Source organism: Melanaphis sacchari, unplaced genomic scaffold, assembly GCF_002803265.2.
Source record: "Melanaphis sacchari strain LSU unplaced genomic scaffold, SCAv2.0 Contig54_pilon_pilon, whole genome shotgun sequence".
Lineage (NCBI taxonomy): Eukaryota > Metazoa > Arthropoda > Insecta > Hemiptera > Aphididae > Melanaphis > Melanaphis sacchari.
Window position 1 is genome coordinate 3,112,695 of NW_020271380.1, and position 27,959 is coordinate 3,140,653.

General features: G+C 27.4%; 2 protein-coding genes across 3 annotated transcripts; both read left to right on the forward strand.

Moving 5' to 3' along the window:
• The first annotated feature begins 1,589 nt into the window (after window positions 1–1,589).
• Window positions 1,590–9,817, forward strand: LOC112599719 (sodium/hydrogen exchanger 9B2-like). Of its 2 annotated transcripts, none has more exons than XM_025346758.1 (8): window positions 1,590–1,778; window positions 3,809–4,377; window positions 5,787–5,972; window positions 6,949–7,124; window positions 7,717–7,871; window positions 8,164–8,544; window positions 9,304–9,405; window positions 9,553–9,817. In XM_025346758.1, the coding sequence occupies exons 2-8, from the start codon at window positions 3,914–3,916 to the stop codon at window positions 9,724–9,726; spliced, it is 1,638 nt and encodes a 545-aa protein (XP_025202543.1). In that variant the 5' UTR covers window positions 1,590–1,778; window positions 3,809–3,913; the 3' UTR covers window positions 9,727–9,817. The 2 variants fall into 2 exon arrangements, with proteins under 2 accessions (XP_025202543.1, XP_025202542.1); XM_025346757.1 differs by having other exon boundaries at window positions 3,814–4,377.
• Window positions 9,818–11,099: 1,282 nt separating this feature from the next.
• LOC112599756 (sodium/hydrogen exchanger 9B2-like) lies at window positions 11,100–24,163 on the forward strand. The gene is made up of 8 exons (XM_025346815.1): window positions 11,100–11,139; window positions 17,407–17,832; window positions 20,402–20,587; window positions 21,153–21,328; window positions 21,652–21,797; window positions 22,442–22,825; window positions 23,044–23,145; window positions 23,765–24,163. Exons 2-8 carry the CDS (start codon window positions 17,414–17,416, stop codon window positions 23,936–23,938), a joined length of 1,587 nt encoding a protein of 528 aa, XP_025202600.1. The 5' UTR covers window positions 11,100–11,139; window positions 17,407–17,413; the 3' UTR covers window positions 23,939–24,163.
• The last annotated feature ends 3,796 nt before the right edge of the window (window positions 24,164–27,959 follow it).

Genomic DNA, 27,959 nt, shown 5'->3' on the forward strand with positions numbered 1-27,959 from the left:
GATTTAAACTTTGAATCATTAATTATTGTTAACACCTAAATCTCAAATCATTCAAAATACTATACAATATTTTTTAGAATACTATAAATTCTATCCTTGATTCCAGTTTAATAAAAATGTTGTAATTCATCTTGATAAGTTTATCTAACTTAATTGTTATAAAATTTAAATTCCTTCAAATTAATATGTTTTTTTTTATATAAATATATATAATTAAAACATAATAACTAAAATCGTTATTTTTTGTTAAAATTATATTTAGTTAATTGAAATTCATCTAAATGTCTATAGAAAAAATAACTTGTAATGTATGATAGTTATTTTTGGAATATAGTAAGAACTATTTATGAAGAATTGTGTATTAAGTTATCAAACTTCAGCCATAAATATAAGAACATATTAACAAAGTCATGAATTTTTTTTTTTTTTTTTTGACAGGACGTGTTTAAAGTTCAAGTTTTGACGAAAATGTATATTCATGCATAAAGTCTCCATTTAACCTCTGGCAATTCTTGTTGTTTTGTTAAAATTCAAAAAATATTTGTTTTAGAAACTTGAAACATTCAACTACTACTAAAATTATTATTTTCTATACACTCTATACACATCAAATATTTTTGATTACTTATACTTATATCAGGATATTTGTATTTTATACCACGGTTCTATTCACACGAGTGTATAAGTACGATGTAATCGCCAATCGCAATAGGTTTGTTTTAAAAATCAATGATAATAATATAACATTTTAACAAGGAAAAAAATAGTCCGATAATCAATATAGAGAAATAAATTACTATTAGTAATGTAAATAAACGATAAAATATCTTTAAAAGTACCGTGTGTATCCATTCAAAATCATTTTCTGTATATCATATAGTTTATTTTCGAATTCAACTTTAACACATTTATTACAGTGACCCGTTCACTGATGATAGGTATACTCAAAACTTATTACATAACAGGTATAAAACATAAAAAAAAATAGACCCTAGAAATTTCACTTTTGCTGGGAAAATTTAGCAAACTCACATCTGTAATGATAATTCATATTATGACTTGCCGTGAAGGTATTTTATTGGAAAAAATTAGAAAAATAAGAACCTATAAAATGCTATAAAGGCTATAAATGTACGACACAGTATCGTTTTTACCCGAAGTCGTTATGGAGATTATATTATAATAACATATTATATTATCTTAGCGTTACGGTGTTTATTTCCGGCACATGTGAGGTTAGAACAAAATCGTATCAAAATAGGTCTATAATTGTACACACCATATTTTCGGTTCGCCCTATCTGAACGAGCCACAACGACAGTAACAATAAATGATAATTATTACTTTTGACTGTTTAAGAACAAAAATATTTTACCAACGTGCATCGTATTATTATTATTATTATTACAATAATATTATCATGAATATCATGCCATCCGGAAACACACCATCTGCGCTAGCCGCCTTTAATCCGACCCTAGATCATTGGTCCCGTTTTTGGTTAGGTGCTTGCCAAACAGACAGACCAGTTTTTCATGTCAGTACTCGGCAAACCGTTGAAGTTGTAATATATATTATAGCTCTAAGTCGTTCAGTTAATTTGTCATGCTCCCGAGCAATTTTTTCATTTATGAATATATTATTATATTTTGTAACGCATACCTACAAGATAATGCAACTTTCTACAACTGTTATCGCATTAATCATAATGTAATAATTTTTAATAACTAATAACTACCACTTTCTGGACGTTAACATTACACTGGTGGTGTATGCAGGTAATATTTAGTTATTTTTTTTTTTTATGATTTAACTTTATAACATTATAATAAAAATTGGTATAAAACTAAGTGAATACGGTCAGACTATCGTACTTTTGAGTGGTACTGTGGTGGTTCTCCAGTTTACCGCGTTGTTGCTATAATATTACTCATAATCACTGTATGGAATTTTGACACTCCCATATAATTATAAATGTGATTTTGTAACGTATTACAATAATGTGTTCGTTTTTTATCTATAATAGAAGTTAAGTTAGACACATTATTATGCCTGCCCAATACTCATCATGTACCTACCTATGTTGGTATAATTAATAGTACGCGTATTTCCTAGTACAATAATATTTCAATTAAATGTATTTTTGTATATTATGCAATATGCATATATGAAATAGTGAGTAGTTAGAACAACATTTTCAACTGTCTGAAGTATCCTTCAAAAATAAATACTTTTTTCTCAAATATTATAATAATTAATTATACACTTAACATATACCATATAGTATACCTTACAGATTTATATTAAATATATTTTCAAACTCGGGAAATAACTATATAATCTTACGTTCTGTTCCAAAAATGTAGATTTTATGTCTCATCATCCAAGTAATTAAATTTTTGAAATTTAACATAACTGTTGCAAAAGTATAGTTGAATAATGTACAATATAAAATTAAGTTCTGTCGATCAATGCACTTTGATACGTGAATATAATACGTTTCATTACAAATTTTGAATTGTTTTAATTAAAATCATACTTCAATTTATACCTATAATATGGTTTCAACTGACTTTCTACTTTTTTTTTCAATGCTTAATTACTGATAGCGTATAGCACGAATGATTGTTTCAACTTATATGAGTTTAACTAATTGAATTGTAATAATTGCATATGATGTGTTTTGACTGTCGTCGTTAGGTTAAGTGTTAATAAATTGAACGGAGTGTTTTGTATGCCGAAATAATTTTACAGATATTTGATGGTACTGGTTTGATTTTAATTAGATAAACAATTTTTGCGTTATAATAGTGATTTAAGTTTTTTTTTTCATTATTTTCAGTAGAACAATGCGTACATTTAATGCCTTTACGTTTTTTTTTTTAAACTAGTTTCATAAAACTTACTATATATACCTATCAACAGACAATAATTATAATTTAGAACTTATACCGGTTGAGTTGTCATTTGAATCATAAATTTTAAATTGTCGGTCAGGTTTTAGCGAAAAACTGCAATATAAAAAAAAAAAGGTATTAAAAAAATTCAAAATTACATATAGATAAATATCGACGTAAATTTAATCATACATATATACAGTGAATTCCGCTTAATGTAGACACATTAACTTCATAACTTCATAACTATATTAGTTATACTATATTAGTATAACAGGACCAGCCCTGTTTGCCCATATTAAGCGGTTGCCCATAAAAACCGAAATTAGTAAAAAAAAAAAAAATTACAATAAAAAAATATATTTGTATTATCATATAATTGAAAAAAATTTTAAACAATTACTAGATATATAAATAAAACTAAATACATATAATATATTAAATAAAATTAATCTTTGGATGTAGAAGGTATACAAAACGTAATTTTTCGTTGTCTAAGCTGTTTAGTATGGATCTGGTTGACAAAATAGGCACACGCTTCAAGTTTATCAGACGGACTATTTTCGTTTCCCTCTTGCATGAAGAACTTCTGCAAGAAATCAATGCACTTTTTCGCCTCTCTTTGGCGAAATTTGTTTATTTGAATGGTAATGGTATTTATTACTTTCGATAAACACAATCTCATAGATACGACGGAACCCGATTAGATTAATCGTTTTTAAATACTTATGTGTATATTCTAACGCTATGATAAAAAAAATTGCCCACATAAATCGAATCGAGTGTTCATATTACGCGGTTTTATTTGACATTGTTAATATACATTTGTATTGGGACCAGACATGTTTGCCCACATTAAGCGGAATCCACTGTTTATATATATGTTTTTATTTTTTTATTTTTTTTTGAAGAATAGATCTTAACGATAACAAAAATACAGAAACTATACACGCCCACAGCGAAGTAATCGATTTATCAGACAGACATCGTCGTGCCGGTGGACAGGTGCTGTAGAAATGGGAGACGGCGCCGAGTTATCGGACCCACCGGATGAGCAGTCACTGCAGCTGGAACGGCGTGACGACGACGGCGACGGCGGCGGCGGCGGCGGACAGCAGCGCAATGACCGCTGCAGTGGTGAAGACAGCGGCGACGACTGTACGGGCGACGTGGTCGCCATGGCGTGGTGCGACGAACGGCTACCGGCCACCGCGGCCAACGCAGCGGCCGCGGTCGTCGGTGTGGCCATAGCGTGGTCGCTGCTGTACGTGAACGTTTCGCCGACACTGATGGCCGTGCCCGGCGGCAGTCTGTCTTCCATATTCATGCTGTACGTTACCGGCACGGTGGCCGGCTGGCTCATCAACAAAATCGTTGGCCTGCCCCCGCGGTTCGGCATGCTGTTGGCCGGCATCGCACTCCAGAACGCCGGTCTGTACACTGTCACCGGGTGGTGTTCACACCTGGTAACCTTTATCAGGTGATCCGATTATATCCGTTTTCGTTAGAAATACTTTTGATGAGTATATCAAATATTACGCATTAAGAAAACACGACAATCGAAAATATATTTCAAATTATTTTTTACGCCGACTGAACTGTTGGGAATACAAAATTAAAAAAATGGTATTCTATTTCCATAAGTTTATTCTATGCAAAACTGGAAATGCGTAGATAAATTACTGGTGGTATGAGAATGTGGCGTTTTCTTAAAAGAACGTTATACCCGTATGCATATGGTGTTGACTCAGTGGCGCCATTTAGGTTTTTAATATGGGTGCCAAAACTTGAGTAGTCTAATATTTTTTATCGTCAGACCATTTTTTCTTTATCATAGTAAATATATATATTTAATCTGCGTATAGCGAATGCACGATGTTGAATGATGTTATATATATTATGCAATTAAATGTTTTGACGAATTAAAAATAAATATTAAGGCTAGAAGTTAAAAATAGCTTTTATCATACATACTAATAATGTACATTGTACATCTTTGAATAATAAACTCACATAGCTACTATACAAACACATATTACATTGTAGGAATTATTGTTTTCATATAGTATAATATTTTTATTTTTATTTTTATTTATTAGCCACCGGCGTATATGTAAATTTAATGACAGACCGTAAGACGCAGAAAAAAATAAAGGTATCAAAATTCTAACACGTTGCCGCATTCGATTATTTACCGTTATAACGTATCTGTATGACATCATCTTGCTAACTTATAATAGATTTTACTTTTAAACTTCAAAAGAGTAGTATTTTAATATAAGATAAAATTATTTAACTGTTATTTTTTATTCTATTTTTATCAATCAACGGACTTAGGCCCTTTAGCAAAATATTGCATATTTATTGACACATGAAAACTAATAGACTTAGTGATGATAATCAAATGTAAAGCCAAAAATATTATCCGATGAGCGTTTAAAATACTCATACTTTTTCCAGAGAATTCTTACAGTTGACTGCTAGTGATAGGAAGAAAAAATATGAAAATAAAATATTCAATATTTTTGTCGAAAATATTTCGTTTTTAGTTGTATTATAACTCATATTTAAGAACCATTGACTATTTTTATGAATCAGAAAAATAAATGTATATACATAAAATGCAAAATTAATTTAATAATAATTTTAAGACTAAAAAATAAGTTTAAATTATATTCTGTATTTATATTTATTTATTTCCACTAATTAAAATAAATATATATAATATACATCATAGATCATTTAATTATTAATTATTAATTAAATGCACTTAGTTTAATTAAATATTTTCATTTTTTCGGTAAATATAACCGTAGCAGCTCGGCATTTAACGATTCGCGCTACACTGCCCATAAACAGTACGTGGAATTTTAATTATTACATTTTCAGAGAAGTCTCACTTGCCGTGACATTGATCAACGGAGGACTGGAGCTGGATGCCAGTCAGTTGCATCGCCTCAGCCGCGTCGTTGCCAAACTCACGTTGTTGCCTTGCATAGCTGAAGCCGCCACTGCGGCCATCGCCGCACATATCATTTTGCCCGGCTACTCGTGGAAGTGGAGTCTGATTCTCGGGTGAGTGAGACACTCAATACTATTGTTAATCGTAATCATTTTGTATTCAAAGTGGAGCGATTTATGTATTGATTTTACAATGATATGTGTTTTTTATTTTTTGTGTGTCTGAAATTTTTTTTTATGAATAAAATATGCTACAGTTTGAGGATGATTTAGGAGAAGAAAATTAATTTGATTTTGTTGTAATTTTGTTGAAAGGTATATTCAAACAAACAAAAAAAAAAAAAAAAAAATTATGAACATATCATCGTATAACACGTAGTATAATAGCCCTTTAATTTATAAAATATATAATATATCAACAACGAATGTATGTTCGTCTCGTCTATATGTTGGCAATCTTAAATTCCGTTAAAAAAAATATACAATTACTGACGAAATTCTTTCTAATGTTTTTCAATGATACGTTGTCTAATTTCATAGATACGAGCTATTATATGACTCAAATTAACAATTTTAGCTGTGTAACCTGAAAGGCCATCAAATTTCTCGCGTGATAACGTGATTGTCGCACGAGGTGTGTAGTGTGTAGTAAGTAGCATCAGGAACCACGTACCACCTGTGTCGATATCTAGTAAAACTGGCCAAATAAGAAAAAAAACCACGCAATGTAAATTCGACATTCGTAATGAATCACTCTGTATTTAAAAAAGCTTGATCTTCAAAAGTTGTTCGAGTTTATATCTCAAATCATATGCGTTTTCGTTTACAACGGAGAAAGGGATAAAAATAAAAGTCTCTATAATTATTTAAGGAGAATGATTTAGTAATGTTTTTAGGTTATTATTTTTATTTCAAATATATTTTGTCGTTTTGCACATTGATTTAATTGTTGTAAGGTAATTATTAAATTAGTTTATGGAATAATACATTAATACCTAGGTACTGTATAATATTAAATAAAACATTATTATTTTATTTATATTGCTTGTCGAGAATTGTTTTTGATCAGTTGCAATTTGTTGTTCTAAAGGTTCACGCTGTCTGCCGTTAGTCCAGCTATATTAGTGCCGGGCCTATTCCAACTGAAACGTTTGGGCTATGGTGAAGTAAAAGGTGTTAATACTCTGTTGATTGCCGCGTCAAGCCTGGATAACATTGTTTCCATCTGCGCATTTCGGATAGTATTAGGTGTCCTATTTATGACTAGTGAGTTTACAATGAGTGACTATAAACACAAAATAAGCGGGAATTCATGACATCAACATCATCCATAGAGATGATTGATAAAATTTCATGTTAAACTTATAAACTTATTACGGAATATAAACTGTAAACAATTATTTTTATTTTACTTCGGAACTTTAAATTAATATTCAATTAGTAATTTTTTGTATTTAAATTTTAAAATTTAATACTAACCTAGCCTAGCTTTTCTTTTTTCTTTTCTTTTTTTTTTTGAACCGGTATACTAGTAAGACCTGGTAATACCGTGAGGTAATACTTCAAGTATAACCTAGTCTAGTCTAATAAGTTTATAATAAAATTATAAAATTGAAAAATATAAAAAAAAAAAATCAAATATAACATATTTTGCTTATTAAAATAATAACATTCTATTTGATATATAAAGATACGATTAATCTAGAAAGCTAAGTAAAAAAAAATATGCGTTAAAAATAAATAATCATATTAAAAAGTTGCCTATGATTAGTTTAATTATATTATTATTCAAACCGTTAATTTAATTTAATAATTAAATTAAATATTTTATTGTTTGTGTTTATTTCTACTGTATCAGGTAGTGTGACCAGTAAGATAATTCAAGGGTTCATTGAAATATCTATAGGAACCGTGTTGGGAGTCATATGGGGTTTCTTTTTGATATTTGTGCCTTCATCACCGTGGGCTATGATATACAAAAAATCAAAAATCGAAAACACTATCACTTCACGAGTAAATATTTAATATACTTATAAAAATAAAAAGCCTTTTACCACTTTAAATAATGATTATTTATTTCAATTTCAAACTAATTACCTAATTTATAAAATGTTTTCATTTATTACTATGTAGATATTATTTTTTGAATAATCATGGTTTAATATTTAATTTCTTATGCTCATTAATTTAAATTGATTAAAATTACGACTGAATAAAATTGTTATGATTTATGAATTATGACCAATTGCTTATATAATATCTACTCCATAATTACATGATGACTTATTAATGTATTTTAAAACAGCGGTTGAACCGGTTGATAACAGCTAAAAGATCGTTCTTGCTGGGCGCTGGTGGATTTTTGGCGATGACCGGAAGCCGATGGTGTAACTATCCTGTAGCTGGTCCATTGGCGTGTATCACATCGGCGTTCATAGCTAGTACCGGTTGGAGGTGGAGATTAAAAATGCAAAATCGAAATAACTCAACGATTTTAGCCGACGAAAATTGCGATGAAGAGGATCAGGACCAAGAAAAACCGGTCGAAAAGGTTTTCGAATACGTATGGGGTGGTCTTCAGCCATCCGTCTTTGCGTTTTTGGGCACTGACATTAAAATATTCGAACTACTCAAACATTTTGACACAGTTATAGTTGGATTACTTGTGCTCACGTTTGGAATCACAGTACGCATATAAACAATAAATCAATTTCTTTATAGTGACATACAAAATACAATAGAAATGGGTATACAGTAAATAGAATACATAATACATTATATAAAGTGGCACAGACATTATATTTTTATTTTTATGGGCGTTTGTCATTTAAAAATTTTTTTATGATTATATTTATATGAAAGTATTATGAAGTCAAATGAACATGTAGATGAACACATATACATATAAATAATATTTGTACTGTATATTTCAAAACCATTAATAGAATTTCTATCACGAAAGTTATTGTTAAATTATTAAAAATCAAAATAATAACAACAGATATTAGATCAACAGCATATATCTATCCAAAAATATTCTACAGTATTTCAAAAAAAAAAAAAAAATTGAGTTAAATTATATAAGTAAACTTGCTTTGAGATTTATGTAAAAGATCTTTTATTTATTCGAATAAGTATAGCAATAACTTTTTCTCTTCAACTTAAAATACATAAACTCGAACATTTAAATACAGTCGGTGTTTGGTTTTCAGTTCAAATTTCAAATAGAAAATTTACGAAATAAAAATGTTAATACAATACATAATATACTATTTCTATTTTATTTTTACTAAGTACTTATATTCATAGTATGTCAAGTTTTTTAAGATTTTTCTTTTTATATTATGATAAAACCTAAATAAATAATTAAAAATAGTTTATAAATAAAAAATATACCTTATTAACTAAAATACCTAACTATTGAAATAATATTTATCTATTTTAGGTTCGGATGATTGTCACTACGTGTTCGGTATTGGGTACGGGATTCAGTCGCAAGGAAATCATATTCGTCAACATTTCGTGGCTTCCCAAGGCTACCATACAGGTAAGTGATCATGTGTTAACCAAAATTACTATGTGTTCTACTCATATCGCATCTATGTAGGAAATTGTTCAATGAATCGATATTTTTAAATATTATAATTTATATTAATTTTTCTGTTCTCGATTTTTTTTTTTTTTTTTTTTGCAGGCTATTCTAGCTCCAGTTGCATTAAATTTAGCGAAAGAATTGGGTACACAGGAAGATGTCGAATGTGGAAATCGACTGGTGACCATTGCAGTGATCTCCATTTTGTTAACTGCACCTATAGGGGCAATTGGCATAAAACTTTTTGGCCCTAGATTATTGCCCAGAGCCAATTAAATGATGAAAGTATAAATACAGTGTGTTTGTATTTTTATTTTTATTTTTTTATTTTATAGAATTATATTAATTGGATTTAATTATTTTGAGATGTTGACACATTTATACAAATACATAATATTTTTAATCATTAGAATTATGTATACATTTAAAAATTGCTGCGTGGTTATTGTAACAATTATTGTTTAAGCGTATCGTGTATTAGCTACTTACAAAATAAAGTACCTTATTACCCGAATTCATTTATCGGCTTTGTGTTACAAAAAATATACCTTTAAAAAAAACCTCACAAGTTATCTAATATTATAATAAAACTTATAAAATGTATTTTTTAACGAAATATTTGCGCAAGAAATGTCGTACTTGGGTCGGTTACACAACTTAACATACCATTAAAACCATCTTAACACCAGATTCAGACAATAATACAGAAAATAAAATAGTCGTTATGATTGGGTATAATTTTATGGCCAGTATTTTATATTTGTTCAACACAATTTAAACAACCCAAATATGTGTGTTTAAATCCATACAATATACATTTTCCAGAATTCAAGTAATAAATGTACTGATATTTAATTTGTTACCGCCAACGCCGTACAAGATCAGCTAATTATCTATATCAAATACTTAAATCAATAAGCAAGTGATATTGTCACTTTTGAGCAACAAAAAATTTACGATTGAAGTACATAATATCATTTGATATTATTTCCTAATCATTTTAGTTGGTAACCATGATATATCATAATATGTTGATATTACGAAACTTATTTTGGGAATTAAATATATGGCATAAAATTCAATAAGTAATGACTAGTTTTCTAAATTAGCAATATTAACATGGGTACACATAATAATGATATAGTATATACATTCACTATCGTAAAACCGGTAATCTTTACGTCCCGCTCACGATTGTAAAATATATGGTACAATAATATAATAACGCACAATATAGTATGTTATTATATATCTATTTTCGGAATCGGTTCATAAAATCCTAGTCCAATATACATTCATCTATCCGTGAAAACATGTAAATATTAAAAAAAAAAATGCAATTAAAATACCTGCAAAACTCAAATTTATGCGTATCATACTCATAATGCATCTAACCTGTGTGATAGTAGGGTCAACCACGAGATAAATTGTAAAAACATAACTTATTCTTTGAAGACAGCAATACTCGTTAGTCTGCGTCTGCTAATCCTAACAGCAACATGGTTTTCTGCACTACAATTCAATCGCGTGTTTACTATGTTCATAGTAAGTTCCGATCAAATATATATTTTTAACGTGTCAAATAATATATTGCAATATCAAACAAACTCAAATTGCATTTTTTCAGTTTGAATTTCAAAAAGAACATAAACCTGACAATTGATTTAAAAACATATTGGTATTGACTGAGTAAGTACCTATTCGGCTATTCAACAAACGTTTTAATATATTGCGCGTGTATAACTTTATATTATTTTGAAGTTATGTTCCTTATGTATTATGTCTGGATGCGTATTTTATTATATTAAAGTACAATATGATGTTTACAGTCAATTGATATGGGTAACATTTATACTCGGATTATAAAATGTATAATATATAAATTTAATATATTTATTTTCGTTGTATTCTTGAATACCAGTGGATTTAACAATAAATAGGTATATTTTAGTCGGTTGCTAATTCACGACACAATTTTTCGAATTTTTCACATTACTATTAATTAATTTTTTAAATTATATAAGTATATCTACTATTGTCTATTGTGTTTATGTGTTCGTCGTACGAGTATGAATGTTAATAGTATAATATGATAATAAAAAATTAACATAATGATTTCAAATATTAAAATAAATATTAAAATTGGACAAATACTTAAGTTATATATTTTTTTTTAGTAATCGGTGTCTATAAACCTTGATAATAATATCTGTTTATTTAAAACGAAAATATTCATTATTTTTCATGCAATTTACCAAAAATATCACGGACAAAAAAATATGAAATTCCTAGGTAATATTTTAGGGTATTACAGAATTTCAATCAATTGAATAAATACCAATACTTAAGAAATTTGACGTGAATATTTTTTTCAATAATGTCTAAACGTAAATTTTAATTTTTCACCAGAAAAAATATCAACTTAAATTCTAAAATAATACATATAAATAATTTTTTTTATAAATACTGTATAATATTATTATTAATTTATTAATTTTTTATGTAATTGATTATTTCAATAAATTTATATTTTTTTAACAATAAATAAGCTGTTATTTAAAATCCACTCATGTTTTTATTTTTATACTGATTATGATTTTAGATAATTTCTCTTTTCAAACTAAACTGCAAATTTCTTACCTTTAACACGCCCATATGAATGGGATATTCAACTCTTAATATCAAACCGGTACGTGTTTTATTCAAATGTACAGTAATTATTGTTGTAACTAACAATAGTTATTTATTTTTTCAAAATTGATTAGTAGGTACATTGTACGTGGGTACTAAAATAATACATTTATCTGTACGAAAATAAAGATTTTTTTTTTTTAATATTTTTTTAAATGTCTGATATAACCTAAGTATTACAAATAATATTGGAATAAAGTAATCTACATGTAAACAATTATTTAAATCAAAATCGTCTTTTAAATATTATTATTACTATTATTATTATTATGTATAATATTACAAGCTTATACACATTTTATTTTTGGATAATGTTCAATTTTTTTTTTATATCTACAGCTATTTAAATGAAACGTAAAATCATAGTACTCTACAACAACATAAACTGAAGTGAGGTCACTATAAATTAAAAACTCGTTTTTGTAGCTCGTTTAAAACTATGAAAATTAAAATGTTTTTATATATATTTATAATACTTAATTGTACGTTTGCGACGATTCAATATAAAATCGTTATTACTGTATACTATTTATTGTGGAATTTTGTAGAACTATCTAACATTTGCCAAATCCATCCGTGAACATCAAACATATTAATACTATAAAATAAATAATAATAACAATACATTTGTTGTTGCGAATATTGAATACAATATCTATAAAGGCTTAAACATATTATTATTGTCTTAAAATAATACAAAACATTTACTATAATCAACATTAAATGATTATATTTCAAAATTTATATCGTATGATTTTTTTGTACTTTTGGATAAAATATATGTAAATAGTAAGACAAATATTAAATAACGTAAAATTGAAATATTATTTTGTTACTTTAATTTTCAGTCGATGTATTTTTATTTTTTTAATATGATAAGGAAAATATATAATTATTTAATTAAAAAATCTTGAGATGAATATACTATTTATACTATAGGATGCGAACTTTATCAATCAAACTAATCTTTACATATGTATATAAAACATCGGAGTGTAATTAGTTTTAGTTTTTATTTTCATTTGTATGTAAAAAATAGTTTAGCTTACAGTATAAATCAAAAATACAAAACGTATTAAATGGAAAATAAAGTATCATATTTATCTTAAATACGCATATGTCTTAATATTGTTGGTATGTGTTCTTACTTAAAAAGTTTAAAAATCGAGAAGTCAAACTATGGAGATTTGTAATGTATTTTTTTAAATGGCTATCATTATTACAATTTTGAAGAAACTTTAATTTTTTTCAAGTACAATACTAATACAGAATATATAGTGAATTGCACGTATATTATGTTATAATATAAAATACTAGCTATAAGAGTATTCTGTTAAGTATTATGATTATGACGGAGTGAATATACTTGCTGGTATACGTGAGTCGATAATAACATGGGAAAAAGTATAATAGTAATGTATATTGTGCATGAAATAAAAACATATTCAAATATCTCGATGCAATTCAAATAATTTTATACTTAACGTTTATGACCGGCCACACAAGGTAATATATTATTATGTATATCATACCAACCGAGGTCTCAGAAAACAAAAGCCCGGTACAGAATGTAAAAACCGTTTTACATTCGTCGGAGGGATATAATATATACGAATGGGAATTGACGAGTGTCGTCGAGGAGTTAAATTGTTAAATCGCTGGTATGTGCGAGTGTTGCGTAATGGTCGATTACTTTAGAAATGCGTAAGGAAGGAAAGAAACGAACGTGTAATTGTTTCTGTTCGTCGAAAAGGTTGATAAAAAAAAGCTAGAAAAAACCGTGCAGAAAAATGTGTGTGTGCGTGTGAGAGAGAGAGAGAAATAAACGTATAAGCGCTCTGAACTCATATTATACATGTACAAAAGCGAAAAAAAGAAAGAGAGCTTCGATCCAATCGTGATTCCGTTAGCGTTTTGTCTATTTCGTTATTCTTTTATTCTTTTATTTCGCTTGTTTATGTGTGTGTGTGTGTGTGGGTGTGTACTTAGTTCGTTCAGGGGTTTTTTTCGGGTCGTTTGTTTTCAGACTGGAGTGGATGTTGAACGGACTATATATATATATATATATACATATACTAGCAGCATCTGGGAATCCCACCCCTTCTTCACTATCGTGCGCACCATCACGATGCCCACCAATTTTGTTAGCTATATAATGTCATTAGGTATGCAATAGTAGTTGCATGGGACAAGAAAAGAAAACCTCCCCGAATGATCGTAAGAAGGTGATGACTTGTTCGCGGCATGTCTTCTGCACGGAATCTCACGGACCAAACGAGTGGAGTGAGTGGACTCGTGGAAGAGAACATGATTGTACGCAAAACTTATGTAAATTAGTGAGCACTTGACAGTGTATATAGAATCAAGGCGAAAAGCTTCTTGTCGTACAGTCAGTGTGGCTGAGTCGTTAGCTTTTTATTCACCGTTTCGTTTTTTTGCATGTATACACGCTATACACATAGCCATGAGTTTCCGTTTAATAGGATTTTTTTTTTCATCCTACCCGTGCGCCTCACTACTGTTCTATGTAATAATATGCATGTTTGTAAAAGGAACTTTTCAATTTTTTTTTTATTTCGTTTTTATTTTTGTTTTGTTTGCGAATTTTCTTTTTTAAACCAGCTACAGCCGAATGTGGACCACCAAAAAACTGCAATCGTATTTTAGGCCGTTGAATATTGCACGACGTTAGAGTATTATAACTTATAACAATAACATAATAATACATCCAAATCCACGATAAACACAGAAGTAATACAATACATTTTTCGCTTACAAACTGTATGAATAATAATATTATTTTACTAGCGATACTCTCTTACGCCGATTTGCATAATACAATATTATACGTTAGATGGCAGATAATAAAATATTAAATATTAATAATATATATTATATTTTCGACAAAGCGATCTGTTGTCACGTGTACATATCAATGAATGGTGCTAAAATATTGAATTATTTGTAGGTGCTTATTCGATAGATAGATACTAATATTAATTTTATATTTTATTTCACTTAAAATAAAAAAATTAAAATTCGTTTAATATAATATTGTATGTTCCTTATTGTTTTAAACGAAATGTATACACAATTGAATCTAAAATAAACCATATACTTTCAAAGTAAATAATTAATAAAATAAGAAATATTTTCACCGTATCAATACTGATATACCGTAAAATATTTTTTGGTGATTATTAATTCAAAAGATCAGAACATATTTTTAAAAGCAATATTTATAGTTAAAACGGCTTTTACTTTTATGCTTGTTTTTTAAGTAGAAAAAAGCCGAATTCACCAGTTAAAAACTTGAATTAATTCCAATCTAAATACATAAAAACGTTTTATTTAAATATTTATACGTGTTTTTTCAAGATAGTTTCCCAGAGGATAAAACTTTTAAAAGTTTATTTAGTCAACTTTTTTTAAACTCGTTTTATTACAGTTCAAGGGTTTTATAATATCATTTTTATTTCTGAAATGTTCCGCTCAAAAACACAAAAAATCCAAACAGGTAATAATAATAGCGTTATAAGAATTACATTGGCGTGCATGGCGTGCATGTTAGACGCATTTTGTTTGGCTATAGCAACCATACTCAATCTGTGGCTTTCCAAACTTTTTTTATGTTGCACAACTTAACTTAAATACAAAACTAAGAACCGTACTAATTGGTAAATAATTTCAAAAATTATTCAATCATCACAGCTTTTCATTTATTTTTTTTATGGGAACCATCTTCCTTAAATACACATTAATTCCTATATTTAAGTTCGTGAATATTAAAACAAAAATACGTTAGTAACCTAGACAAACGATTAATGCTTACTACAAAAATTATTTTGTAAACACATGATTTATGATAAATATGCTTGCATACAGAATTGTGTTTTGGTTACCACACATCTTGCATACCATAATATTTCACGCCAAGAAGACTCTATACCTACTCACATGTTTCATGTGTCTTACAAATGTACAAAATATAAAATTGCGTATAATTGATATTTGTATTTATTATTAAATTTAATTAACCTATTATTAAACTAAGATTAGATCTGTGATCTTTAATTGGTTTTTTTTATGGTATTTTAATTTTTAATTGAGTTACGACTGAAACGACCATTTTTATATTTTAATTTTCACACACTTATCATTTGTCATTTTGGTATCCTTTTAAAGACAGAACAATAAAAATAATTTTAGTACCTATTAAGTATGACATGGTTAGGCTGGATTAAAATTAATTAGTATAAATAATATAATATGTAATTCGTTGGAGTCTATTAGACTCCATAGGTAGAGTATATTATTATATTATAATAGTGTACATTATAATGCAATTTCAAGTTATGGTATATATTGTGTAGTACTTAAGCACGTTAAATAAATAAAATGTTTATTGTTTAGAGAATTAATTTAATATTATTTGTATTTTTATAGATGAATAAAAAAACCCGTTAAAGTAAAAAAAAATAAATACACTTGTTTTGTTATAAAAATTATACATTTTTCAAAATTCTCTGTCACTTGTTTAAAGGGAATTTAAAAAAAAAAAAAAAATAAAGAATTTAAAACATGGTATTCTTACATATCAAACAAAACAAGACTAAATATTCTTCAAAATATTTAAAAAAAGTTTATCTTAATAAACTAGATGACACGTTTGAAAAACGATGAAGTACGAGTCAAAGGTTTAAGAGTGCATTTAACACAAATCCGATAACTGAGAAAGTATCAAATGAATAAGATTCTCGCATCGTATCCATTAGAGATAAAATAAATATTTTAAAATTTAAACTAAATAAAAATTATCCAATTTATTGAAACTTTATAAATAATATAATTGCATTTCGTGTATATTATATACCTATTATAATTTTATAATATTTTAACATTTTATTATAAATATACTCAGTTTGTAGCGTAAAATCATATAACATTTAATAAAATTGGTGATAATAATTAAAAATAATAAATTTTGGTTCAAAATAAAATTAGTATTATTTTTTTTATTATTATTTTAATCACAAAAAAAGAACTTATTCTGATTTAGCGATTACCTGAAAAAAGTGCCATTGTTACAACGAAACAATATGACTTACTACAATTCTGTATGTGATTTTCTTCAAACACTGTTTAATTTTTTTAATCCGTTTATACTTTAAACTATCATCGTATTAACCATTTTACCTCGCGAATCTCGTTAGATATATTATGATAGGTACTCATTAACTATCGTGAACAATTTTTGGCCGACAGGATTAAGATGGGCGACAGAAACGGCACAAGCATTCCGGAACTGCACCACCACCAAGACGACGCCCGCGTGCAGTTCACCGGTAGTTGCAATGCAGGCGTCAGCGGCGGCGACGGTTCGACTTCCACGAGCTGTTTCGACGAACGGCTTCCGGCCGCCGCGGCCAACGCCTTGGCAATACTTCTGGCCGTGGCCATTGCGTGGACGCTGCTGTACGTGAACGTGCCGTCGGAGCTGATGGTAGTGCCCGGCGGCAGTCTGGCATCCATATTCCTGGTGTACGTGACCGGCACGGCGGCCGGTAAGCTCATCGCCAAGGTTGGCGGCCTGCCTCCGCTGCTGGGCATGATGCTGGCCGGTATCGCTCTCCAGAATTCCGGTCTGTACAACGTCACCGGATGGTGTTTCGAATTGGTGTCCATCATGAGGTAAGCCGCCTCGCGTCGATTGAAAAACGCGCAGCGTATGTTTTTTTTTTTTTTTTTTTGAATGAAATTTTTAACTTTCACGACGCAGATTACCGCTTCGCGTAGCACGCTGAAAATCAATTGACATAATCAGCATATTTTCGTATCGATGGCTAATAATCTAAGAGTCTTGCACTCGTTTTTCTGTCGAAAACGTTTAATCGGGTAAATCAGATCGTAACTGTTAAACACAGTGCGAACTGACACATTTGCATAAGATACTTTTCTACACATTTCAATTTAAATATCTTTTATTTCGGTAAAAAATAAATGAATAATAGGTTTATGAAATTCATATTTTTAGCGTATATAGGTGTACCTACTTGGCTGTTAAACAAAAAGTTTGGTGTTTGTCATATATCTAAGTAGGTACTAGGTATCTTTAACTAATACGGTTTGTTTTGCCAGAACATTTAAATTTTGACTTGACGTTACGCAAACGAAATTGTTGGTTTCGAGAACAAAAACAAATTAATTGTCTTAAAAATAACAAAAAACCATTATTTTCCTTATTTTTCAGTCGCCACCAAGAATTGGTTTATGTTTTCTCCTCTAGTCATACATTGTCTTTTGTACTGTATTAAAGAAATAATAAATATCGTTGTGCATAAAAGTTGGTGCGTTACTATTAGAGAACTCAGTTCTAATAATTATTTAAGATTATACAGTTATATTAACTTCAAATTTTCTCTTAGTTTCCCTTAATATTTATCTTTCAATTATTCGTTCTTTATTACTTGTAATTTGATTATGTTTATCATTTAACGCTTGAAATTATTTAGCAATTTTGTTTAAAATATTGGTACTAAAATTATTACTATAACACTTCCATTTCATTTTTCCATATTTGCATTGTCTAAAAAATTAATATTTATAATTATTTAGTAATATTAATTCTTTTCCAAGTTTAGAAGTAATAATAATTTCAGTTTTTCATAATAACAATTACTTTTTAGTACTGTTCTCTGTCCACTAAACAACTACAAGTTAACGACTTCTCTAAAAATTACATCTTTAAAAGTTTAAAGGCAATATTATTTATACTATTTACAAATTAACTCAGCGATACTGTGTATTTATTATCCTTATTATGGATGTAAAATTATACACTGACTTTAAAAATTAAAATTAACGCAAAAAATAATTTGAAATCATCTAAATTTTAGGTTTAAAAATTTAAATATTATTTCTTTAATTTACTGATAATCGTTTTGTAATCGCATAGGTTATCAATAAGGTAAAAGATTCACAGCTAAATTCCTGAAATTACCTTAATAAAAATAATCTTAATATTACGAGTACGTGTATTAAACAATATATTATAATTTAATTTTTTTTTTTTACTTGTTATAAACAATCTGTATAAAATTATTTTAAACATAATAAGAATATATGATAAGAATTAACAGGTCATGAGTTTTTGAAGAAAGAAGTCACCCACTGATGACACTTTCTATTAGCTTGTTATTTTATTTAAAAGATCACTATACCACTTACACTTCAAACGTTTCGAAGGATTGCCAGGTATTGTGGGAGTGGCCAAGTTTTTATTAATTGATTTGAATGATTATTTAATCGATTGTAGAATATTTTATAAAAGAGTTTTGCTTCATTATTTATTGATTTAAGTTTTAAATCTGTGTTTAGTGTATGATTTGACATGTAGGGTGGAACATTCATTAGTTTTGTAAGAGCAATATTTTGGAAGGTTTGGATTTTCGAGATATTTGACTTTTTTGCATTGCCCTACAATTTAATCATTTAATATTAAATTAGTTTTTAATTTTATTACCACTGCGGTGAATTTATTTGTACTTTTTATCTTAAATTATTATTATTATTTTTAATGTTTTGTTATTATTAATATGCTATTATGATGCAAGTACAGATGTATGTATAGATAAATAAAGTATTATTATTACGAGTATAGAATTATATTATAAATCGTTGTGTTCATACTTTTTTTTACTAATTATTTTCAATAATATGTCGTCCACCTTAAAATACAAATTTCATCACAGCACCAATAAATCATTGATAAAAATACAACAGCTATATTATATTATATATTATAAATGTATAAATAAATTAATGTACATTAGTAATTTATATGTATTCAAAAATGATCTAACTGAAATTAATGAAAATTTTAGAGATTGTTTTTGAAGATATTATCAATGTTTTTGAGTGTAATTTTAATCACGTTAAAAATATACCAAGTGTTATATTTAATCCACCAGGGTTTGCCTATTTCGATTAAATTAGACATATTAGTTTACTGTAAAGCGAAGTATTCCGAATTCGATTTGCCAGAGAAATAAGGTACACTAAAACTAAGATATAGTTAGTATCATATAAATGTGTATTCGTATCTTATACATATTGAGTATCTTCATTAAATACAACCTATTTTCTAAATCTCGTAATAACTGAATGAAATGGAATTGTATATCTCAAATGACTAAGTAGGATCTTTTCACTCAATATTTTCATAGATAAAAATTACACCTGAATTTTTTGTGTTATACAGACAAGCCGCACTTACTGTCATATTGATCAAAGGTGGCTTAGAATTGAATGCCGGACAGTTGCGCAGGCTAAGCGGTGTCGTGGCCAGACTCACAGTATTGCCGTGCGTGGCCGAAGCCGTGGCCGCAGGTGTTGCCGCACATTACATTTTGCCCAATTTTTCGTTAGTGTGGGGCCTGACACTCGGGTGAGTACTTAGTTAATTACAATATTATCAAATAAGTGACGAGTATACGTGCAATCTGGTCGAATTTCAGATTCTAAATTAATTGAAATTATTAGAGGACGATATTTAAAAATTGAACATGGACAGTGGCTGTTTGAATTACGATACTCCCATGATTTGATATCTGGCTCTAAAGACACACTTTTTTTTGCTATATTATTACAGATATTAACTTAAGGATTTTCATTTGAAATACGAGAAATACCATTTTATTGTATGACCCTTCATTATCAACCAATTAGTTTATTGGTCAAGTATGTATGTAACTAAATACCAAAAGCCCAACATAAGATCCTGAAAATACAAATAACTTAAGTAATCTGCAGATATAAAACAATACTATTTAAAAAAAAAATTAACCACAAAATAGTTACTAGGACAAATCCGAACCAAATTGACATATATTTATGTTTATAAAATTTTAAAATCTAAATGTGCTCTTTTTTTCTATATATCTGAAAATCTGTTATCCAAATACATTTTTTTCTGCTTTTTTCACATTAAATATTTATTTATCTATTTTAAGGTTTACTTTATCAGCTGTCAGTCCAGCCGTTTTAGTCCCAAGTCTATTTCGACTAAAGCGCTTAGGATATGGTGAATTAAAAGGTATTAACACATTGTTGATTGCCGCTTCAAGTTTAGATGATACAGTATCCATCAGCGCCTTCGGTATTTTATTAGGTGTCTTATTCTCAACTGGTATGTATAATACGACTATTTTTTACAATGTTCAGTAATCCACCATTTTATCTTTCGATTCAATTATCAATGTACTAAATTAGAGTCTTATTATTATATTATACCTATATTTTATTTTAAAATATTTAATTTCTCAATATCAATAAAATAATTTTTTTTGAATCTTTTAGAAAATTAATTTTTAATGTAATAAACAGTTTATTAATATTGATACGCGCTATTATTTATATTTTTAAAACTTTCATAATAGTATAAAATAATAAAATAAATATATTTTTGATTAAGTACCTATAGTATAAGTTTTTTTTTTGTATGATTTATAGGTAGCTTGACCAGACAGATAATACAAGGACCAATAGACGTGTCAATTGGAATTGTGATAGGACTTATGTGGGGTTGTGTTTTGATTTTTGTGCCTCCGTCGCCTTGGGCCATAATATACAATAAACGAGAAAGCAAAAAATCAGAAGTAAATTTATTATTATTCTAAAATAGATTTTTATATAATTTTTCAATGTCATTTATCGTAATGTTTATATACTAAAAAAAGATAAAATATTAGCTTCAATAAAATTGTACATCACAAAAACATATTATTTAAATACATATATTAAGTTACCCCCCCCCCCTCATTAACACTATTCCATTAACAAATCTTCCCTTAAAATTGTAAGTCGTAGATTTTTAATAATAAATTATATTTAAGTGCCCCTGGAAGCTGTTTGGACTTTTAAAGTTTAAACCTACAAACTGTTGAAATTAATTTAGAGGGGTATATGCTGCCTTGTTGAACTAAGTTCGACTTATAAATTCTGGTAAAGAGTCTAAGATTAATGACAACTAACGTGCTGCAATAGTTAACTTATATTTTTTTTCGGAAAAATGTTACTGTTGAAGGAGGAAGAAAATTAATACATATGTGATACTTGAACAGTTATAATTTTATATTTTGTGATTTTTTTAAAACTTTATTTATCACCTAACTCCTTTCAGTTCTCTTATTAATACACACTTTTTTGTTTACCGAAATAATATTAATCATAAAAATTACATTCAATTCATATAATATTCGTGGCAGTAATTTGTATTTTTTTTTTTTTTACCGGGATATAGATAGAAAATTCTGTGACGGCCAAAAGATCATTTCTATTAGGTATGGGTGGGTTTTTAGCTGTGACCGGAAGTCAGTGGTATGGTTATCCGGGAGCAGGGCCACTGGCGTGTATCATATCAGCGTTCGTGGCGGGCACTGGTTGGAGAAGACGATCAGCTCAGCATAAACAAAACAACTCAGTTATCTCAACTAACAGAGTGGACGGAGATGGCGAGGAAATCGAGGACGAAGAGCTTCCAATAGTACAGGTATTCGAAAATGCTTGGACATGGCTACAGCCGGTGCTATTCGCCTTTATAGGCACCGACCTTAATTTCGAATTACTACGGAGAAGAGGAGACACGATTTTTCTCGGGCTGCTCGTACTAGCATTCGGACTCGTGGTATATAAATTTAATTATATTAGAAGTATTAATGATGCGTAACTAAGATACATTTTAATAACATAATTTTAAATCTAATAAGAATATGAGTACCTGAAACCTCTCATAGTAAAAATATCATAACACATATTTGTTTATTCGTCGAATGGCTCAAAATCTAAAATAAATCATAAAAATATGTTTGGTTTTAGTATAATAATATGTGATATCGATTTTAGATTCGCCTAATTGTTACCACGTGTTCAGTGCTTGGCACAGGATTCAGTCGTAAGGAAATATTATTCGTTAATATCGCGTGGCTTCCAAAAGCTACAGTACAGGTAACGTAAATCAAATTTTCATATTTATTTATTATTATTTTTTTTTTTTTTTATGTGTAAAAAATATTACGCTCGATAAATTAAGAATAGAACAGTTATTGTACAATAGAATTATTTTATTGCAATACGAAAATTAAAATACATACTTATATTATACAAATTAATAATATTATAAAAGTAGTTTCAACCTGGATAAATCATCTTAATATTATTTATCGAATTACTCGTCAATACTTTTGTTAATCAGAACGAATAAACTATAGTTTTGTTGATAGTTAAAGCGTAAAACATTTATGAAGATCGAGCATTACCACGAGATACATTAATAAGTATAAGCTTAGTAATTTAGCATATATAAATTATAAAACCAATACAAATCATTAAACTTTCTTGCAATCGATTTAAAATATAACACGATATAACAGTAGCGTTGCTCAGCTAAACTGTAAGTTAGAAACGTTTATATTTTCTGGTAAAAACTCGTTTGTAATATAGTCATAAAGTGATTTAAATATATTTTCTAATAGTATTAGGGCTAACAGATGAATTTAGATTTCCATTTATTTTAATTATTTTTCTATTTTATAAATGATTGCTTATTATGTTTTATTTATTATAGGCTGCTTTGGCACCAGTGGCTTTGAACATAGCGTTGAATTCGAATATACCAAATGATATCGAATGTGCGTCTACATTAGTAACAATAGCTGTGATATCCATTTTGTTGACGGCACCAATAGGTGCGTTTGGCATACAATTATTTGGTCCCAGACTGTTACCTAGAAGTAGTTAACTATAACAATTGTTTTAAACCATCGTATAAAAAATCAATTGAATTATACCACAGCAAATTCGAAAATAATACAAAAGCTGTGTAAGCCAAAACTATTTTCTAAAACCAGATGACTACAGCAACTCGTTAAACTCATAAGTTTTGTTGTATGTTTCAATTTACTTATATATTATTGATTGAAAATCTATTAAACTGTGTATAATTGAATTTTACTCACATGTAATATTAAAGATATATATCTATAATTAAGATCAATATAAACAACAATAACACTAATTTAAAATAATCAATGTTTTAAAAAAGAAAATATTTAACAAGTATATTTTTAATTTTATTATCATACAGACAAAAAAAAAAAAAATTATAGATTTATGTATTACATGGTATTTTTAAAAACTAAGCTTAATAGAAAATATTTTATTTTATATTTCATTTATAAAATTAGTTTTAAATTATATTTATCATTTGATAATACCAATACAATTTACGAGTATTTTATGTAATATAAATAATATTATATGAGATAATTTTTTTTTTCATTTAATATTATAAAATGAGTTATTAAATAAGAATCAATCACCAATTGAATTCATATCAAGATGATTAAAATTGTATTGTAAAATAATAATAAGTACCTTTACATTTTAACTGTTAAATTATTCATTCTTCTATTTTAATTTTTTAATTATTATGATTATTACTTAGTTAATTATATATTATACAATATATTCCAAGTAACACTTATAAAAACTATTATATTTTTAAAATAAATTAATATTTGAAATTTCAAACAGAATAATACGAACGTATTTATATTATAATAATTTGTAGTTTGTATGTATGTGTATGTATTTACACCATAAATGATTGAAAAATACTTTGATCTCCAACTTAAAGAGTAGTCTTTAATAGAAAGTTTTATATAATTATTGATGAACGTTTGAAATTAAAATTTTCACGACATTGGATATAACCTCATAAAGTAATAACTCCTCAATCAAAGATTATGTTATGATATATAATAATTTTCTATGAACGATGTGATTTTCAATTGTCACACACTTAAAAATGTATTAAATATTTGAATTTTTTAGCTAAGGCTTTAGATTTGAGTACAAAGATCATCAAAGCAGTTTATTATGAAACCAAAAATCTAAAAAATATTTAAGTAAAATTTTTATAGACGTTTAAAATTAAAATTTGTACAAAATTACATGTTTAAATGATAAATAACAAAATTAATTATTTTGTTAAATTCAAAAAAAATATTCATGGGAACTTAAGACTTTTATATACTTAAATTAGGAATTTTATTATACACCAAGGCAATTTAAAAACATGTAGGTAAATTAATTTTAAAATATTACTTATTTCTATCATTAACTTATTTACGCACTTTTAAACTATTTTTGTAAAGTAATATTATCGCAAATGTTTATAATAATAATACAATAAGATATATTATGATCAAGTTATATCAATTTTTGTACATAATATCTTATGATTACATGAATATTTCTAAAAAAAAAAATAATATTTTTTGAGTATACTCAATCACTTTTTTATTAACTAAACTACAAAAAAAAATATTAATAATAAAACAGGTTTCATGTTAAATATTTATATTTTATTTTTATAAAGTAATTTCGCATTACTTAATTAAATAAAATGATTATTGATTTAGAAATGCGTATGTATTATAAAGGAAGGGTACATGTGTTCAAAGGTCATGTTTTCGAATGACAATTGTTAGAAAAGTTCTATGAACAAAATAATATATTAAATATCATGAGTTTTATCGTGAGAACGCATGAGTTGGGACTAGCCTATTTGCGTTATCCAACAGACATCACGTAGATGTCGGCTAGAATATCTCCCAAAAATTGTTTTTTGTTACGTTAAGGTATATATTAGATTCATTTTAAAAAATAAAAATATTATTGGTGTACCAGCTAAGGTCACACGAGTAATTGTTCGACGTCTAATCTAGTGACTCCGGTATAGCCGAATATCGCACCGTCGAGGCCGTTGACCCTTACCAAGCGAAGAAGGGTAAACTTCGGTTAATCTTTGATATAGGCGATATAAACAAATATCATTGTTTCTCGGGAGGGCTGTTGACACATTTTTTTTTTTTTTTTTATTAATTTTTAAAATATTAGTTGGCTATTTTAAATTAAAATAAATAATTTTCGTACATACTACTTTTCGAATATATATCTATTCGAACGAATAATTTTTCTAACACTTGTCATTCGAAAACGTGACCCATTCCGGGATTATAATGGCCTAGATCAGTATAGTCTTATTCATATTAAAGGTAAATAGAGTAAATTTTTACCCTATTAAAAAAAAAAAAAATAATATATTTTCAAGTAAGATTATTATTCAATTTTGTATAATATGTGCACCTCTGATATAACTAACAATTATATTTTTACAAAATAACTTATTGGTTAACTGTTTAAACTGTTCCTCCGTTAAACAAAACTTGATAAATTTAATTTAAAATACAATAAAGTCTTTGTTATTTATTATTTATTATTTTATTTTTATTTGATTAAATATTTATTTATTTAAAAACTTTACAACTGCATAATAATTAATAACTAAGTTTTATAGTACATAATATTATTGTAGTATAGCAAAATAAAAATGTATGTTAATGTTTACTCATCACCGTTACACGTCCAAGAGCTCATGTAAATTATTATAAATTAGTTTTTTATATCTCAGAAAATGTTTAAGCCAATTGCTTCCTAGTCTTCTTGGAAACAACTTAAAAGTGAGATGTAGAATAAATGTTTGATAAGCATAAATTAATTTAAAATCAATCAAGAATTTTAAATACAATTCATAGTATTCAAAAATATTGGGTATGGTTTACTCATTTAAATTACTAACAACCTAATAAATTAAGTAGTAATTTGTTAATGCTTTATAACAATCAATAGAAAACTTTAATTCTGCAAAAACTTCCTTAATATATCTTTTATCTTTAATGTAAATACTTAGTTATAATAAAATATATGTCATAAAACAGTCCTGTTTTGGTTTCAATGATAAAATTGGTACATACTGTATAAACATTTTTAAAAAGATAAGCGAACAAATCCCATAAAGCATTAAAATTAGACGATTAGTTTCAAACAAAAAATATAAGTATTATTAGGGCTAGATTAACAAATTAAGTGCAAAAAGAGTATTCGTTCCATGACAGCATCTTTCGCCTCTTCACATAGTATTAAAACATAATGTTATTTTAATGATTTCTTGATAAGAGATACCAAATATATATATATTGCTCTAGAGCTGCACTAATCCTTAGTCCTGCTCTGAATTTTATTTAATAGACAATTACATAATATTGTGAGTTTTATTACCTGTTAAAACACGAATGATATAATTAATATAATGTAATATAAACATAATAAGTATCTATTGTTTTAATTCATACACTTAAGAATACATCGTTTTCCAGTATGCTTACATTTTAAGACATAAGTAAAAAAAAATCATGAATCAGAAAAAAAGATATAATTTCCGCAGAGAAATATCTTAATTGTTCATTATGTTTCTATGATGTGATTATGTAAACGATTTTTAAACCATAAGCGTTAAAAACTTAACTCAATAAAATTTCATATTATGGAACATATAGTTTTGAATTACTTAAGGGATAATATCATGTAAATAGCAAATTAATGTAAAAAATATGTAAACACAGTAATATACACTGATTCTCTTATAATTTAGATAAGGTACTACTTGATAATTTTTACATAAATTACATAAATATCGAACAAAATTAGGCTAATAAATAATTTTTAGAAGAGTATATTTACTTAATACAACTATTATATTTATCAAAAATATAGAAAATATAATTTATGGTTACTCATTATTAAGGTTAGGATGTTTATGACTTTTGCATATTTTTTCTTTTAGTCGTACACATTACAAATCCAATAATAAATTCGTTTTATATGGCATAGAATCAGATATATTCAATTTTATTTTG

What these genes read in the sequence shown, in the direction of transcription:
- LOC112599719 (XM_025346758.1), top strand. Translation starts at nt 3,914, where the DNA reads ATGGGAGACGGCGCCGAGTTATCGGACCCACCGGATGAGCAGTCACTG. An exon ending in CACCTGGTAACCTTTATCAG is followed by an intron (nt 4,378 to 5,786) that starts GTGATCCGATTA and finishes TTACATTTTCAG; the next exon opens with AGAAGTCTCACTTGCCGTGA. An exon ending in TTCCCAAGGCTACCATACAG is followed by an intron (nt 9,406 to 9,552) that starts GTAAGTGATCAT and finishes TTTTTTTTGCAG; the next exon opens with GCTATTCTAGCTCCAGTTGC.
- LOC112599756 (XM_025346815.1), top strand. Translation starts at nt 17,414, where the DNA reads ATGGGCGACAGAAACGGCACAAGCATTCCGGAACTGCACCACCACCAA. An exon ending in AGGTGTCTTATTCTCAACTG is followed by an intron (nt 21,329 to 21,651) that starts GTATGTATAATA and finishes TATGATTTATAG; the next exon opens with GTAGCTTGACCAGACAGATA. An exon ending in TACTAGCATTCGGACTCGTG is followed by an intron (nt 22,826 to 23,043) that starts GTATATAAATTT and finishes TATCGATTTTAG; the next exon opens with ATTCGCCTAATTGTTACCAC.